At 35.3% G+C, this 19,056-nt stretch overlaps 2 protein-coding genes and 1 pseudogene across 3 annotated transcripts; 2 read left to right on the forward strand and 1 right to left on the reverse strand.

Annotated features, from left to right (window-relative positions):
- Positions 1-7,843: 7,843 nt before the first annotated feature.
- Positions 7,844-9,322, forward strand: LOC129292642 (mitotic-spindle organizing protein 1B-like). 2 transcript variants are annotated; one of them, XM_054930242.1, is made up of 2 exons: positions 7,844-8,136; positions 8,799-9,322. In XM_054930242.1, the coding sequence occupies exon 2, from the start codon at positions 8,808-8,810 to the stop codon at positions 9,033-9,035; it is 228 nt and encodes a 75-aa protein (XP_054786217.1). In that variant the 5' UTR covers positions 7,844-8,136; positions 8,799-8,807; the 3' UTR covers positions 9,036-9,322. The 2 variants fall into 2 exon arrangements, with proteins under 2 accessions (XP_054786217.1, XP_054786210.1); XM_054930235.1 differs by lacking the exon at positions 7,844-8,136 and adding an exon at positions 8,143-8,434.
- Positions 9,323-9,331: 9 nt separating this feature from the next.
- Positions 9,332-12,099, reverse strand: LOC129292634 (serine carboxypeptidase-like 45; annotated as a pseudogene).
- Positions 12,100-17,865: 5,766 nt separating this feature from the next.
- Positions 17,866-18,618, forward strand: LOC129320073 (protein RADIALIS-like 3). Its single transcript, XM_054965264.1, has 2 exons — positions 17,866-18,219; positions 18,379-18,618. The coding sequence occupies exons 1-2, from the start codon at positions 17,966-17,968 to the stop codon at positions 18,401-18,403; spliced, it is 279 nt and encodes a 92-aa protein (XP_054821239.1). The 5' UTR covers positions 17,866-17,965; the 3' UTR covers positions 18,404-18,618.
- Positions 18,619-19,056: the final 438 nt, after the last annotated feature.

Raw genomic sequence — 19,056 nt, forward strand, 5'->3', positions numbered from 1 at the left:
TATTGATGAAATCGATTTCTCTCGGGGGACCGTGGAGAAAGGCGATGTGAAAGCTGGTGGACCCAAGCACACCGTGATTTCCACATACGGTGAAGTCAGAAGTGCGGACAAATTAAAAAAAAATGGAATGGAAAGTGGGTGTTAGAGTTTATGAAAGTATGGCCTACAAATTGTTGTGATCTTTAACTTTAAGCAAATGAATAGATATTAAAATCCAGAACCCGCTTCACCTTAATTAGCTGTTCATTGGGAATTTCAGCCTGTGATAAATCATATAAGATAGACATCAGTCCACACGGATCAATGGATTATTATCACTACACAACAAACTGATATGAAATTTCATCCCAAAAAACAAAAGAAAGAAAGTGATATGAAATGAGGGAGCAGCCAGAATATCAGATTATGATTCTGAAATGTTGGGTCATAGTGGCTTCCCAGACACTCACTACTTGCATCCACTCTCTTAATCTGCGCCATTTTCGGAAGATGAGGATTAGGGACAGCCATAAAGCATGATCATTGACCATCCCAATTATTTGGATATCATTGTCTCCACTTTCATCGTGCAAACACTAGGGGGGGGGGGGAATAAAAAGAGTATGATGGCATTGGTGTAGATAATATCCAAATAAATCATATATCGTTTGCCGTGTCGGTGACGATAAATAAAGCATGATAAATCAGCAAACCCAGGAGAAGACACGCACTGTAGAATGATCGGTCCTTAGATACCTTGCACATGAAGATGCACAGAATACAAATATTAATGCCTGTGAAGCAGGTAAAATAAGGAGAGAAGAGAAGGGGCAAAGGAAAAAAGGCGGGGAAGGGAATGCATGGCAGGAAGCACGAGCAAGGGGCGCACCTAACCAAGAAGGAATCAAAACAGGAGAAGCACTAAAGCAGCCAGTTTGTTCGAAAATTGAAGAGTGAAGCCTCAATCACATAGTATGTCAAGTTCAAATTGACTAGATGAAAAGACAGATTATCCCTTTTTTCTTTTTGGAAGGAAAATAAACCATCATTTCGTGGATATGTGAGCAAGCTTAGGAACCTAATTCAAAATTTAAAATGCCGTTTTTTTGAATAGAATGAAATAAAAAGTTTCTCTGTAGATGAAAAATCATTTTTCCTTGTCCGAAAAAGAAATAATAACGATTAAGGTTATTTTTAAATCATGATTATAAAATCATAATAAGTATTTCTTATTTTTTTCCTGAGAATTTCGCATCTTGATGAAAAATGTTTTGCCCCCCTTATGGCCATCAAAGGATTCCTGAGTTCCGCGCCCTTCTCTCAGAGTGGGCCATGAAGCCCATGTATCCTTCTTAGAACAATATGGAGGAATTCAAAGCCCAAATCCACATGGAGGAGTCTGTTCCTCGACAGCCCTCAGCCGCTTCGACCATTCGACGTCGAGGGGGATGGCCAGAATCAGTCTCTGACACGACGGTCAGAACAACAACCTCAATAGCCTCGGAGTCAAAGACGCCTTCAGCCTCAACAATCAGAACAAGAATGACCACCTCACCTGACGGCTTGTGATTAATTTCCCCATCATCGAGCCGCCCCCGGTTTTTTCTGTCACGCTCCGGTGACAGAGGCGACGATTCCTTCCATTTTCGGATGCATTTGCCTCTCGAGCAAATAATGACATGGGTGGGAATGGATCGTCTCCACACCAAAATTGAGGTAATGCTCTTCCCCCCCCCCCCCCCCCCTCTTTCTTTTCCTTTCCCAAGCCAGAAGATGTAGTACAGTCATAGAGAGTGGTATTGTGCTAGCTTGCTGAAAAAACAAGATGCGGGCGAACGTGATCTGTTTGCATTCACTCAAAAGTCAAGAGTTTTCGTTCTCCGTGATTACTTCAGGTTTAAATTAAATTTATGAGTGAATTAATGGCAAGCAAACCATTTAAATAAATATAAAAAAATCTAAAAATTCTATCATCTAGTTTTAAATACCAAAAGACAAAAAAACTATTTACACCTTTAACATTGAATGTGTGTGTATTACCTATTCATGTGCATTTTTCTATCAGTGATAACTTTATCTGAGATACTGTGATACTTTTTATGAAGATATTAATAAGTGCATATTTTATAATTAAATAAATATAAATTTTAATTTAAATTTAATTATATTTATTAAAATTTCATATATATTTAATTAATATTTATATATTTCTTTCACATCACTTAATTATAACATAAAAAAAATTTTAATACAAAATCTATTCATATCTTTTTATATTTTATAAAAAAATAAATAAATCAAATAAAAAAACGCGCGCGTGCATGTGTGTATGTGATTTTCAAACAATAAAAAAGAGATACATAAAAATATATATATTAAAATCTCACTTAATTATAAATACTTTTCATTATCAAAAGCGAATGAATTCAATCATTTATTTGACTATTTCAATAATTTTTTTTAAGATATTTAAAACTCGTAAAAACAGTCTGAAGGTTAGAAGTGAGATCTTTGAAGGGTTCTACAATTCATAATTATTTTTTTCTACTCCTTAATTTTTTTCTATGATCATTTTTCATGATTGAGGATTTTAGAATGATTTTATTTAATTTTATTATGTATTTTTAAATTACTTAGTTGGGGCAGGGATGTAGTCCAACTGGAGAGCTAATTTTTTTTTGACTCTTTACATTTATATTTATGAATATTTTTATCTTTTTTAATTTTATTTATTTTTTTTAATTTTTCATATTGATTTAATAACTGACCATCATTTAATCAAATCTATTAATAATTTTGATAAACTGGGAGGCGAAGAGAGAATCTAAATCTAAAAAAAATAGACATAAATAACTAACCCAAGGATAATTCTAAAAATTTATTGTAATTTAAACTATAACTTTACGGTTTAATTAATTACTTGAGTGTCGTGAAAATGAATTTAACATTAATTAAAAAAGGATTAATAATTTAGGAGAATATTAGGACACTCTAAAAATAATTGTCACTATAATTAATCAGAGTCAATTCAAATGGTAGAAACTAACAACTTATAGAGTGAATACTAAACCCCAACACTTTAAGTGATTGTATTTTTATCATCATTATTTTCTTAATTTATTTTTATTATTTATTTTTCATCAAAATTATTCATCTTATCTATTTTCTTGAATTATTAATTATTTAAATTAATAAAAATATAACTTTTCTGTGGGTTTGACACCTGAAATATTCCAAATAATTTATTAATGTGATCTCGTATACTTGTAAAAGCAATAAGATATTTGAACTTTATTTGTCATTATAAAAAAACTAGCTCTTTTCTGGCTGGCTGTTGATGACATCTGATAATATATCAAAATATTATTGATTGTTAATTAGCTATACAAGGCTCTATGCTCTTTCCTTTTTTCCCCAATGCACAGATAGAAAACAAGTTTAAGGGACTGTTTGAAATTGTTTTTGTTTTATTGTTTTGAGAATTTATGTTTTGTAAAATATATTCTGAAAATAAAAAATTATAAAAATAGGTGTTTTTTTCATTCTTTCTTGTTCTCCAGAATACCTAAAAGTTATTTTTATTTTTCTGTTCTTCAGAATAATATTTTTTTTATTTTTCAAAAAACTTTTTAAAAATATATTACCAAATAAATTTTTTTATTTTCTTATTACTGTTCTCCAAAATAAGTTTTTAAAGAGGCCCTAAATCTTTGGAAAGACAATAAAACAGAAACGGATAGGGAGATCATACTTGGTTATAGCCGGACGTGGATGATCATACATCACATGGATGGTTGACGGGTGGCGCAAAACCCTTTCACGGCTTTTCTGATTCTGCAAACAAGCTTAGAGTCTCTCAAAAATCGAACTATAAAAGGCGGGGAGATGGGAACAACAATCGAGAAGCCATTAAAAGCAAAGCTCAGGGAGCTGTTGGGTGAGACGGCGACCATGGAGATACAGTAAGTGACTATCATTCCGAGCGTGGCGAAGGTGAGCTCCAACCGGAGAGGGAAGCCGCGGGTGAGGAAGTAGATCATGTAGATAGAGAAATAAAAGCCCAGGGTGTTCCCAAACATGAGCCATGCAAAAGTAACAGTACTTTTGGTACCCATGATGGATACCCCAGCAAGCTGTTTGGGATTCACATTCAGATTGTCGTCCTGTCAAACGCCGCCGCCGGGGGCCTGATAGGTGGCCGTCGCCATTAGAACCGCCACGGTGAGGAGGGAAGTCCGTACATCGCTGGCTTTATCTCTCTCTTTATCGTATCTGAAATATTCTTCCATTTGTCTCGTTCGGCCCTCCCGGCGGGGCTGAGCTGCCACGTCGGCTTCATCATCAGCTGGCTGTTCTGTGGCTGCGTCATCGGAGGGTGACGAAGGATTTTCCGTTCTGGTTCAGAGTAAGAGGAATTTCTGAGGATTGGTTTTGATCAGAAGTGGGCATTATTGCCAAGGATGTTGTTGAACAATGTTCCTGCCTCACCGTGCCAGCCAATTATTAAACGCCTAACCTCATTCGCGGTACAAGAGTCTAGTTAATTAAAACCGATAAATGGGAGTTCGTTGACTTCGGAAAACAATTACATAGTGAAAGATTAGCTTAATTGTATTCATCGTATTTTATACAAATGTTTCTTTTAAACGGAGGATCAAATTTTTATGAATTCGTTCCAATGAATATGTCAAATATACGATACTTATGTTAAGATATTTGCGTCTGGAAGTGGCCACGTGCGCTGATATTCAAAGCATGATCAAACCATGCGGTGTGATTTTTGCACTTTTAAATTGGTATGATAGCGAATTTTGCAAATACTGGAAGACGTAAATAAATAAGAATTCTTCGATTCTGACATTAAAAAAAAAAAATGATGTTTAACTAACATCAGGATCGATCGACTGATTCATTTTATAACCACCACGGATCGCTGATTTTATAATTTCCTTTGTGCCCTTGAAGACTTTTAAAAGAATGCATTCCTGCCTGGTCCTTGTTGCGAGAAATCGAGTGACGTCTTCTTTAATGGAAGAAACCAAACCCCCCCCCCCCCCAAAATAAAAGAAAAAAAGCTCATTAATAAGCATTCTACGTGTCGTGATTTCACACGATACCTTAAAACTTACTTCAACATAAATTCTGATTTTAAAAAATGGCTTCATAAGAATTTCACGTATTATTATTTTACCTCATCCAACCAGAATTTCTTAAAAACAGAGGCTTAAAAATTGGCATAAGTTAACCCTAAGCCGTGTTTGTGAATTTTAACAAATTAAATATCCCTGGAAGTACAAATAAAAATTAATCTAATTGATAAAAATTTTATTTATAATTTACAAGATTCACCATCGATGGAAGAATTTTATCAGTGAGTGATTTATAAATATCTTTATAAATGTTGTTTAAATTTAAATATATATTTTAATCTTGATGAACTCTCAAAAATCAATTTAACTTGACTTTTGTGCATAGGAAAAAAAAAAATCCTTAACAGCAACAGTAAATATCCCCAAGATAACATCGTTATGGGGTCCTTTTGCTTGTTGCCAATAAACAAACAGCAGGTGTTTGGCGACTGGCAAGCATTGTGGTCTTGTGGAGTTGATCACGATGACATAGCGGCTGAGTTGTTCTTTTATTCTTCTATTAAAATTATTTCTATTTAAAGCACGGTATATTAAAAGAAATATAATATAATTATTATTTAAATTAATGTAATCACGATATTTATAATACTTAAACTTTAATGAATAAAATATTAACACAAGAAAAATTATAATTGACTATTACATTTTAGTCATTTCTAAAAGCAAAAAAGCTATAACTTAAATTAAAATTATCACTGATATTTACTTTTTTATTTTAAAATGAGGCATTTTAATTATTTTACCAAAAATTTGTAATGTCATAAAGATCTCTAGAGATCTGAAAATAATTATGATATTTTAAAAGATCCCTTTATCATTTACATATTTCAAGATTTTTTTTTTTAAAAATTATGTATAGGTTTCATGGAGTAAATTTGTCTGCAAATAAGTCAAGTGAAATCTAAAAACTACGCCCAAATTTCTTGAAACATGAGTATAATTTAAAATTATAATTAAAAGATAATAATACCTCTGTTAAAAATACATTACATCAATTAAATAATTTACAGCTACTTTATCAGTAACTTACAATTATCACTTAAATTTTTTTACAATAATAACCTTGCATATCTAATATTTAAACTAATTATGTATTATTAAAAAGCTTAACACTAATTGTTAATAACTACTTTATTAGTAATTTATAATTATTACTTTAGTTTTTTTTAACTATAATTTGACATATTCAATAGTTAAAAAAGTTTAAATATTTGATATAAAAAGTTAAAATAATAGTTATAAATTATTGATAAACTGATTGAAAATTATTTAATTTATGTAATATATTTTTAAAAGAGATATTATTATCTCTACAATTTAATGTTAAATTATATTCAGATCCTGAATAATTTGATTGTAATTTTTAAATTTTATGAGATTTATTTATAAATAAATTCACATAATCTATATATAATTTTTTTCAGAAATAATTTCATGGGCATAGCTACAAGGGAGAGACAAATAGCTTAGCGAACGCATCAGAAACAACACCCCACTTGAGGGCCCATTTGATTTTTTTATTTTTTACATTTAAAAAGTAAAATTTTATTCTTAAAAGTTTGAAGTTATTTGAATAAAATATTTTATAAAAAATATATTCTGAAAGTATATTTAAACAATAGCTGAAAGTGAATTTTTAAAATGTAACTATTTAATTTAAAACTTTTGAAAAGTATGATGTTATTTGATTATATTACTCTAAGTTTAATCTCTTATTCTTTTATTTTAAAAATAGTTAATTTATTAAAAATAAAATTATTATTTCAATAATAATAATTAGGTATTAATTTTTTAGCATTATAAATTGAATAATTAATCATGTTAATTTTTAGTATCAATGTATAATAAAAATTACAAATCTTTATCACATTTTATAAAATTATAAATTAAAAAAATACAAATAACTAGAGATCAAATTTTTAGCATTATAGATCAAAATTTATGTTATTTAAAATCTATATCATATTTTTTAAATATTTTAAATATATTATATTTGTATAATAAAAATTGTAAATCATCATAAATCAATATCTTTTTTGATACTTTTATATTTAAAAATACATTTTACAATCATAAACCAAACAACTTTTAATGTACTAAATTGACTTTTAAAAAAATATATCCAAATACAAATTTCATTATAACAAATAACTTTTACTAAATTAACTTTTATTAAAATGAACTTTTGGGAAATTAAGTTTGAAACCATTTATGATGGCTGTGATTTGAGAAAGAGAGAGACAACCACTGGGGTCCAAGCTTTATAAATATCATATGCAACAAGCGCATAAGCATAATATTATTATAAATCAATACCACTATATTGCCATGGCCTATGGGACCTTATTAAATGGGACAATCGATATAGCTCATCTATATTAACTATGCCACGGTTAATTATCTCATTTAATGATTTACGTGATGGTGTGTGTGTGTGTAGCAAGTGGATTCAGCTTCAACCTAAATTCTTAAAATGATAAGCATATGGATCCTTTTGTTTATATCTGATATAAAACTTCCATCATCAAATCAAATATTTTTTTACTTGATATTCTAATAAAATGAGAAGATATTTATTTATTCCGGATTTTTTAATTTTACAAATCTATTAAAATAATTTTAAACTTGGAACGTTCTAGTATAAACGTCGAGTTCCAATGAATGGAACTGGGATAACAAGTTCGGTGGGCTGCCAGTAAATTAAGGCCCAAGCAATACAAGCAAAATGAAATTTGGCTAGCCCATCCCCGCTCTGATCCTCAATTTCCTGCTGCCAGGTTGGCCGGATCAACTTCTCCGATTCAAAGTGCTTTACCTTCGTCCATTCCTTCTTCCCAGAGTTCATCTTCAACCCTCGCCAAGATTCCTTTTGATGCGCCATACAGATGAAACAGATTATAAAGAGAAGGGACGAACAGAAAGAGAGAATAGAGAAGAGAATCTGAGAGAGAAAATCAGAGGGCAAAGACACAGAATATTCGTTCACTTTCTGGATAACCGAATTCAGGTACGTTCTCGCCTTCGAACTCACGTGCCATAATGGCAGAAACAGAAATGCAAAATAACAAAAATAACAAAATAAAAACGTGAAACACAAAACGCTCCGTATGACCTTTCTCATGCCAGCCGGAACGGCGGGGCCTGCTGCGATCTGTCATAGGCTTCCAGCCCTTTAACCCTTCTCCTCCAACCAAGTCTCTGAATATTCCGCTCAGTAATTTCATCTTCCTCGGCTGTTCTCCCTCTCTAGCCGGTGTTGGGCTGGGTGCTCTCGGTAGTAGCTTTGCCAGATCCACACATTACAGGTATGTTATTCCCACATTTTCCTTTTCCTTTTCTTGCTTTTTCTATATTCACTCCTCACCAGCCTTCCTATTGGCATTTGGTACGGCCGTTTTAGAGATGATCTAGGTCTTGGCTTATCTTTATTCGCCTTTCATCTGAACCGCTGGATCTGAAATTTTGTCTTTTTCCGTTTCTTTTTTCTCAATCTTTCTTCCCGGGTTCGTTTGTCAAGCACCAGGAGCTGTTATCAAAATTAGCTTGTGAAGCATGAACATATGCCATGCTCATGAGAAAAACAGACAAACTACTCAAATTCGAATTTCTTTGTTCAGTACTTCTATTTACAATTTATCAATGTCACTGTTCTCAAATGAAAAATGTCAGGTTTGAAGTATGGATCCAGAAGAAGCGCGAACTGCACGAGAATCCCTAGACCTGGCATTCCATATGTCAAACATACTTGACACAGGTCTGGACCGTCACACACTCTCTGTTTTGATTGCTCTGTGTGACCTTGGTGTCAATCCTGAGGCACTTGCTGCTGTTGTCAAGGAACTGAGAAGAGAGAAGGTTTCTCAACCATCATCCTCCTTTCCTTCACAACCATCATCTCTGTCCTGAATGGGGTTTAGTATTCGCTTTCTCATTTTGCCTATGCATATTCGAATTCGTGTGCTCCAGGATCCATGTGTGAACTTGATTATTAGTTTGTCGTTTGAATGTACAAAAACCAGCCAACTTTTTGTAACATCAACATCACCTGAAAATTTGTACTATCATGTAATCTTGGGTAATGTTCGCCAAAACAAAAAAGGGCAGTTGCGATTACAAGGAAATTGCTGGATAGGAAGTAATATTTTTATTCCAGCGGTGAAATACAATGTAATACACTGTGCTCTCTTATTTTATTTTTGGGTTTCATCAGCAGAGCACATCAATCGTGGGGAATGGGAAGTACTTCTCCTCGAAGGAAAGCATCGAACAACATAAATGCCCTCTTCGGTTGAGTAGCCGGGGCTTCATGGGAAGCCCCCCTTATCACTGCATAAGATAACCCTTTGCCGTAAACTTCTGTCCATCCTCCAATCTGCAGTTCGTTTCAAACTTAATCATTCACGGTTCAACTTCGTCGATTGCTTTTGAACAGAAAAAAGTTAGCTCACCTGCAGCTTTTCATCCACAAACCAGGGTGTGTACTCCACAGTCACTTTCAGTTTCAATTCCTCAGCCAGTTCCCTCACCAAACGTCGAGTTCCAATGAATGGAACGTTGGCGTCTTGGTCTCCACTGTCAGACCACCATGCTCTTCTTGTTAATCATGTTCCTATTTATATATATCCAACCTAAGACATCCAATTAATACCTGTAAACCACCACCCGTATGCCCGACTTCACCAGCCAGCCTACTACCTTAATCGTTGGAATTTCCCTGCTTGCGACTGAATATTTTGTATTCATGAATCTGCATAGCATAATGGCGTCTACGCTATTAACAAATCCTATATAACCATATCACTTTTTATTGCCAAGTAGGGATCGGGAATTAGTATGTGTATCTTACACGTTGCAATAATCCCATGTGCTTACTCCAACAAGCCGCGCATGCAAAGCTGTCTGCACATCATTCCTATTTAAATACTTGGATGATAGCGTCAGTCCGCAAGCACCATCATCTCCCTACAAAAAGACATCAAATTGATTGCTTTTCAATGCATATTGTTCGGATGTTGACTAATGACTTCACCTGGCGACTGCTTGTGTACGGCAGCAAAAGCTGAGACATTGTTAAGGTTGGTGGGTGAGAGAGAGTGGCTGCCGTGGATAAATTTAATGATTCGCAGGTTTGGCCCAGAATGTTATCTTGGTTTATTGACAGCACGAACTGAGCTTGTACAGTGCCATGGAGTTTCCTGCAAGTCTCTGACACCTCACCCCTAATCAACTGTCTCCCAAACTCGGAACCGTTACACAGCCTATTCATAGTCTTGTAAGTGGAATCCGAGATTAACCCGTGCGACCAATAATAATCAACCCTCGAATCAAAGTCATTCCCAAACTCCAGCAAAGGATTTCCTATCTGCAACCCAACAAACAATTAAACAAGTTAACATGTGTAACGATCGACGTTTTTTCATATATGGAAATCAAGGACAAGGCCATTGTCAATTTGTAATCCTTCTTACCGCTATGCCCTTCAGGTTGGGGATGGCCTTGGTCTGAATAATAAGCTGTGCAAGCTGCGGCACGTAGTGTCCTGACCGTGACAAAAAAACCGCAGACTAACAGATTGAGGTCCAATGAAAAATTTAGTGTTTAGAGCCAAGTAATTGATATATAGTAGGCTATACGTGCTGAATGATTGCACGTATTTCGTGGATACCTCCGTAACTCTCGCCTGTTATGAACAAGTCTCTGTTTTTGTATTCTGGAAACTTGACAAACCAACGCTGCAGGATTGCCAAATTGTCTCGTGCTAAGGAAAAAGGGATAAAAGTCAGTTACTGTTTCAAACAAATGATTAATCAGAAGGATTCAAATAAAGAATCTGTGAGCGATGCTTTAAAACTTAATATGGCGAGAAAGGAACCTGTGATATCGTCGTTGTAAGAAGCATAGATGGACTTGTTTACTGAATAAGAGAATCCAACACCTGCTGGTGATTCCAAGTATAACATGTTCGCCGCTGCAGTAAACTCACTACACAATGTGAGCTATAGGGTGTTTATGATGAAGAATGAAACACGTGCTTGATGCACTTCACATACAGTTGCGAATTTAAAACACAAAGCCGGCGCAATAAACAAGTTATTCTTCTTTAAAGATAGAGCTCATTTGGCACTGAAGTGCTAAATTAGGAAATAGTGCTTCTCAGTTTGGACATTTTTCCAGATGAGATTAGTTTAGCTCTAGAAAGATATACCTGTGTTCCAACTATATTTTTCACAATACCCTTAGCGCCAGCTATAAATGGTCCGTGTTCGAAGAAGGATCCAATGAGAGAAGAGCAGCCCGGACCTGAAAATGAAATGGAACAAATTATACTAGTTTGCCCAAAAAATTTAAAAACAGGAACCGTGAAGCGGAAAGGGAAAGGAACCTCCGTTGAGCCAGAGAACAAGAGGCTTGGAAGCAGGGTTTGTTTCTGCTTCAACAAAGTAGTAGAACATGGATCTCTGGTTCTTGTCATCGATGGTTAAGTAGCCAGCATATTGGTGAAAGCTAACTGGGGGCTGGCCAGGCAACCTTTGAATCTTGTCCTCTAATGGATAACATTCCACCGTGGAGCATGCGAGCACAAAAATGGCACACATTGCGACCATCCAGTTCCATGGCGGAGGAAACATGGTTGACGGAGAAAGAGAGAGCTCCGGCGCGAGAATAATTGATGGGAAGATAGAATTATATGAGGTGAGATTACTTGAAGAAAATGGTGGGCGCTGCTCGTAAGACAATCAATGACAGCTCGAGGGACATATCTGTTTTTGGATCAGCAAACATGATCTTCATGATTGTCTCCACTTTCCACGGTGATCGCCCCAGTTACAACCCAGCCTATTAACTTCAGTAATTCACTTGTCACTTCTGTAATGCATGATTGCAAGTATATCGAAGCATCATGTTGTTTCATATTTTCAACTGCTAGTCTGCAATTCCATGCCAATCAAAATTGCAGGATCCCCCCCCCCCCAACCTTTCTTTGGAGGAGAGGAAACTGCAGGATCCTGCTCCCCGGTTCCGTGATATTAGTTTTTTTTTTTTTTTTCAATTTTTACATCCTTATTTATGAATAATGTGAAAATGTTTTAATGTATCAAAGCAAGGACGAATTTGGTAACGTAGCTAACGTTTTAATGTATTAATTGCTTCATCTTTTTTAGCCAAAGCAATAAAACCATACTATAAAAATCCGCATTAACTCACTTAGTTAAACCGGTAATGATCAATCTAATAAAATGCTTTGATTTTATCAGTCTCATCATAGTTCAACTATAGTTTTGATAAATAAACACATTTGGTTCTTTTCTACTGACGGCATTTATTCTGTAAAATCTGGTTATTTGTTTCTTTGTGCAGCTATGGAAGAGGAGAGTGTACTGTTATGGCTAAAAATTTGGTGTTGGTAGATTCCTGAGAAGATGAGAACTCTTATCTTGCTGATGACACATGACCGGGTGCACACAATGGCTCTCCGTGCCAAAAGAGGTTTACACATCTCTAACCCCTGTCCCTTCGGTTGTCCTAAAATAGAGGATACCCTTCTTTTATTTAGAGATTGTGTTCATGCCAAGAGTTGGTGGGAGGGTTTTGCAAGGACTAATCATTTGCAAAAATTCTTTAGTTTAAATAGGTGGGATTGGTTGGATTGGAATATAAATGCTTCTCTAGGAAATAACTTAACTAGAAATGTTTCTTAGAGTGCTATTTTTGCTTATGTCTATTAGAATATTTAGAGAAATAGATGTAACTGTTTGTTTCAAGAATGTCATATTTGGGAAGTTGATGATCCAAACTGATTCATCTTAAAATTACCGCAAATTTGAAACTTCAAAACAATTGGATAATACAATACTACGAGGTTTCCAAAGTGATCATCCTAGGAGATATGATGACTTCATCAAACTAGAGACAGATGGGTCACTTTAGCTAACAGACAAAGTGCTTGTGGGGAAATGATAAGAGATGCTCATGGAAATTGGATTCAAGGTTTCAGCCACAAATTGGGGCAAATCCCTTCTACGATTGTAAAAATTCATGACATCATGAGAGAACTCAAATTGTGCTGGCAAAAAAGTTACCGGATTGTGAAGGTTTTTTAAAATAGTGTGTATGTAATTTTAATTATCATAAGAGACAACCACGATTATCATCTTTTTCAAAGAATTATTGATCTAATAAATTTTTTTTACATAGGAATTAAGTTGTTAACTTCAATTTTGTGTATAGGGAAGATAATAGAATAGCATATCAACTTGCCAAACTGGGTCATACTCTGAACTCTGATTTCAATTTCTTTGTTTTACCATCCTTTACTTAGGTTGTGGTGGTTTTTCTTTTTGGCCTTCATGTTTCCTTTGCTTTGTAGCTTGGTTGTAATTTGCTGTGTTTTTGATTGACATCCTCCCTTGATTCAAAAAAACACTTGCACCAATTATTTGAATGCGTCAATGAGCAATCCGATTTTCATCATTTTACTAAAACTTTAAAACAGCTATTTGTGACACTATACTTCATAGAGCCATTATATTTGAATACCATTCTTTGCGTTTAATGACTTAGAGGAGGGCCGTCTGCAAGAAATTTTATAAACAGGTCATGTGTAGCAAAAAAAATATTTCTCCATGAATCCCAGACACTTCAAATTGCCTCAAAGAGAGATAATTTAAACCAATGTAAATTTTTTAATTTAAATGCAAATTTTCTGAATTACTCCTTAGCATAATAGAAGAAAATTTTTTTGAAACCTTATTGGATCCAAAATATAGAACATCAAGTAGTTTTTATAATTTTTTTAACTATATTATCAAATCATTTATTACTCTTTTAAAAGCAGTATATTAAAATTTTAATTATCATTGTTAAGATATTTATATAAAATATTTGATAAGAATATAATTAAAAAGATAAAGGATAATTTTTAAAAAATTAAAGTTTCAACTAATTTTTTTTTAAATAGTAAAGCATTCATGAGCACCTTATAGTTTTGACTGTAGGAGCATAAAGTTAAAGAAATTATATTTTAAAAGAAGTTGTTTAAATGATAAGTATGATAAATAAAAGTTGTACTTATTTTTTTATATTTGTATATTAAAGAACTCATAAACTTCAGCCGTTAAAGAAATTGAACTTCATTTGCACCAAAAAAGAAAAGAATTTCAACTTCACTGCAATGCCTGAATGCTTACCGATATCGTCGGGGCCACTGTTATTTTGGGGACTTGATCAATAATGCATGAATGGGCAAAACTCGAGAACACAAGCATGACCACCCCACACGTGAATATAATCGGCCTCTTTTGCATAAAAAGAATTCAATACAGAAAATGAGTATTTGGGACCAAAGCACAAACTAGAAAGGTGACAAAGGATGGTCTGGGGCCAAGTTTGAAGCACGACCCTGTAATATTACAAATGGAGACATAATAATTTCATGGCGATGCTGATTGACACTCCCATTTTTGTCCCGACATTAAATTCGAAACAACATTCACGGGTCCGGACGTGGATTCAGGGGGCAAATGTTGAATACAAACAAAATTCACCAGGGGCCGAATTTTAAATGTGACAACCAGCTAGACGTCATCACAAATCAGTTACAGTTGTTATGGCACTTGACTGATTTATAATTCATACGTGATAGGGCTCACCCGATTAAATAATATGGGAGTGTGCCCTGCGATTTTAGCCCACCTATCTTGATGAGGCCCAATACCCATCACTCTCCGTATTTGCAAACCACAAACATTATTAGGCTGTTGTTTCAAATGGGCCATGCCCATATATGCTGAAAGCCAGCCCAGTCAAATTGGCTCTTACTTAGTTTCCTGCCTGCCGGGCTGCCCAGTTCAACATCTCCATCTTCGAGTTCATTGGAAAATAATAACAACAACAGCGGAACAAAGAAGAACTTTAAGATTGTTTTTCTGTGTCTTCATGATGACTGGGTCCAGTCATCCACCGTTGACCAAATGTTGCATCAAGCTGCACCTTTCTCTCTTATGCCTCGGTGACCAGATGCTTGATTCTTTCTTTCCATTCCTTCTATAGAGTTATACCTTCCTTACTTTGCAATAAATATCAGACGGCTTGATCATGATAAAATACCCGTGTCAACAAAGTTATCTGCGAAACCATCCAATTATGGAGAGAATGAGTATGGATTTCAACTTCTCCGTTGGTAATGAAGGACCACTGAAAGCGAAAAAAAATCCTCCAACCCCAGTGGAAGAGTCCATATTCCATATATTGCTTTGCGAAATCGAGGAAAAATTGGGTGATAACTGATAAGGATTCCATAAATCGGTGGGAGAATAAATCTTCAATCACACTTTTTCATGGAAGATTCTGCAGAAGTCATCCCGGTAATTTTCAGCCAATCATCACCGCCTACATCCTGGTTCTCTTCTAGAAATCCCGATTTACAATTCAACCCTCAAGTCTTGATTCACCCTCCCACAACGAACCTGTAATTTGGTGTGGCTATCAAAACTGTTGTGTTTATTCTCAAATGTCACACAAGATATTCTGATTAAAATATTCAGTTATTTACCAGGAAGATAAAAATCAGGATGTAGATTCCTTGAACAACTCGCTTTCAATGGTAAATTAAGAATTCCCGTAATTAACCTCTAACTAAACCAAAATAGAAGTCGTTCTACTCCCTGGCACCTCCCAATACTGTGCATTAGTTTTTGGGAAATTCTGAAAACACTAGTCTAAAGCCTACTTGCTAGATATTAGCAGCATATATAGGTATATATAGAGTAGGGTCAATCTATATCAACTTGCCAGCTAAAGCCACATTGTGGTATCTCACTACACCGGCCTCTAAATTAGACTATTCTGAATTCTGATGCTTTGATGGAATGCAGCCTTATCCCATGTTCCACATAGAAACTCAGCTACACTCTCCCTGGTATTCCGTCATTTTCTTCATTTATAGTCACCATAGTTTATTTATGGTTTAGGTAACCCAAGAATCGGATGAAGCATATACTTTTGAAGCTCTGAATTTTTCAAAAGGAAAAAAAAAAAAAAGAGCACTAATTCTCCAGATCAACAGTAAGAATTTGCAGCAAAAAAGGGTAAGTAAATATATGTTTTCATGGCTGGTCTAAAGAAGAAAAAGTATCCTGAATTATTGCCCATTATACACTATACAGTGACTTAAGCAGCTGAATTGAGTGTCAAGGATGTTCCAAGATCATATGAAATACTCTAGTTTCCGGTGATCCATCATCCTATTATTCCTGTAATCTCTAATGTTACAAAGCTTTCAAGTGATCATTGATTCATTAAACAGAAAAAAGGTCAGTAGTAATCAAGTGCTACTCTGAAGCCCTTCAGAGGACAAAACTATGGTCATCATCCGTAAAATGCATACTTTTGGCTGCTTTTGGTAAGAGGGCCAACAAAATTTTAGCCTTTTCTATTTTCATTCTCCATGATGAATGGGGTACCAGTTATAATATCATCGTGGAAGCTCCGTATTCACAGGTACAAAATCCAGATAATTGAATGAACCAGCAAGACCCCAACCATGAGTGGCTAAACTGAGCAGCGGAAGATATTTTTATCCAGACTATTGTGGGGAAACCTAAAGTCTATATTTTCTGCTCCAGGTCAGGCCACTGGCCAAGTCAATAGCAAAAGACAACAATTAATGACCAAAAGAAAAGGATCATTGATGATGATGTTCCTCGTGCATATATAGCGGTACTGTATTTGTTGGTAGCTGGTGCATTCTCCAAATAGTGTTCGTAACATCAGAACAACAATAAGCGTTATTATTCTTTCTATCCTTATCAAAGTGCTTATTTACCAACTAATTAATGCAGCCTCCCATAAATATTCTGGTCGCTTTAAGCAAGTGTTCTTTTGCCCACCATACAAGGTGTTCCTATTAGTTACCCCATTAAGATGTCAATGCTGCCAGGTTTGGACTTTCTTTGAACCTTTGACGTTCAGCCTAAGCATTCAACAGAAAACACGAACGATATCTGGAACCTAAGGGGTCTCAGAAGCTACAAGAGTAGCAGGTGACTATGTTGACCTTTCATTGGGGTTAAGAACAAATTATCATCATTGTACGGACACAACAGGCCAGCCAGAGTGTTGGACGGTCGTTCAAGACTAGCACCCTTCAAAGATCACCTGTCATGATGATTATCACAAATGAGATTTGTTTGTTATCAAACTCTTGGAACAAGAGTACACAGATGTTTGATACACACCTGGTTTGAGCTTGTTCCCACTGAAAAACTCGTGCAAGAGGAAAAATACAGAGGCTTATTAGCTAATAGCCTAATATAGTGAATGGCAGGCTTAAATCCACAAGCTAGAAGCTCAACAACACGTAAAGAATTAGCTACAGCCTACAGGCTTAATCCACGAACTTGAAATTTCCACGGAGAAATTTGACTTTGATATGATTTAGTGAATCAAGAATAAGGGAAGAGGAGTAGTTATGACGAAACAGCAAGTGCTTTTAAGGAAAATGATAACTCCTATCGTTGTAGTCGTGAGTCACTTGTTTTACAGTTTCAAGATACTGATTCTCCCATGTTGCTGCTCATCTTCTTGGTCCTGCTCTATTCTGTGGCTCCTAAGGATACATATCACTAAATTCTACTCCATATTTAAGCAGAGATATCAATGCCAATTGCCAACTGTCACTACCCCACCTTTACACCCTCCCACTTCTGCTTATAAAAGGAGAAGCCATTGCCACGTCTCTCTGCACATACCAGCTCTGATCTTTCTCAAGCCTTACGCTATAGACTGTTCTCATCCTAGCCCCTGTTATCTATTGCCAGGACTTACCCTCTAGAGAAATGGCATCGAGCTCGATGTCGTCCTCCGGGTCATGGAGTGCCAAGGAGAACAAAGCCTTTGAGAGGGCTCTTGCAGTTTATGACAAGGACACTCCTGATCGTTGGTACAATGTTGCCAGGGCTGTTGGTGGGAAGACACCGGAGGAGGTGAAGAGGCACTATGAAATGCTTGTGAGGGACATTCAGCATATAGAATCTGGGAGAGTGCCCTTCCCCAACTACAAGAAAATTGGAAGCTTTGATGACCAAAAAAGGTACTCTTTCTAATATTCTGACAGTCTCCATCCCAAATAAGACTCCCTGACTGCTCACTTGCTCTGAATCTATATTTGTAATTCTTGCATTGCCCCGTGTGTGTGTGTGTGTGTGTGTGTGTGTGTGTCTAACTGTGCATTTGACCCTTTTATTTGCAGGCTGAAAAACCTGCAGCTCCAGTGAAACGTCAGTGACAAAAAAGATGTTCATCGTCTCCAAGCTGGCATATAATAGCACACGGTGTCATGTGGCATAAGTCTGTCCGTCATAACTAAGAATCATATATAGCTTATGATCTATTTGTACTTTGATTTCGTTGAAGTTGCCACGAAGAATCAACGGCTATGTTTTTTATGTTTCTGTTTGGCATCATTAATAAAGCTGCCAGTTTATGTTAATTACTTCCTCCACTTCAATTCTTGTGTAGTTTAAGGTTTTTCACATGGGCTATTTACTAATAGACTAATATACGATCTGATTTAAAAATGTAGTGTAGAGAGAGATTGCAATGTAGTTGCACGTAGTTGAATAACACTAAAAGTGGAAAAAAACAATAAAGCAAGCATATTGAAACTCTTATTTGATATAAAATACACTTTAAACTTGTATATTCTCGATTTTTCTAACCATCAGATATGGAATTTTTGATGTCGTTTGGTAAACCTTTTATATTTTGAGGAGTTGGTCGAGTTTACGCACAATTATATACGAAATATGAGGTTTGTTTTTACTAGATATCCTCTTGAGATATGAAAATAAGTTTTTGCTTTAATATTATAAGGAAATGAAAAGACCGAAAAAGAAGCAAAACCATGTAGGATAAGTTTTGATACATA

The sequence above is a fragment of the Prosopis cineraria genome, unplaced genomic scaffold, assembly GCF_029017545.1.
Source record: "Prosopis cineraria cultivar Desert tree isolate PC_DT_omini unplaced genomic scaffold, ASM2901754v1 PC1, whole genome shotgun sequence".
In the NCBI taxonomy this organism is placed as follows: Eukaryota; Viridiplantae; Streptophyta; class Magnoliopsida; order Fabales; family Fabaceae; genus Prosopis; species Prosopis cineraria.

Coding starts and splice junctions, on each gene's coding strand:
- LOC129292642 (XM_054930242.1), top strand. CDS start 8,808: ATGGATCCAGAAGAAGCGCGAACTGCACGAGAATCCCTAGACCTGGCA.
- LOC129320073 (XM_054965264.1), top strand. CDS start 17,966: ATGGCATCGAGCTCGATGTCGTCCTCCGGGTCATGGAGTGCCAAGGAG. Junction 18,220..18,378: donor AGCTTTGATGACCAAAAAAG/GTACTCTTTCTA, acceptor TTTTATTTGCAG/GCTGAAAAACCTGCAGCTCC.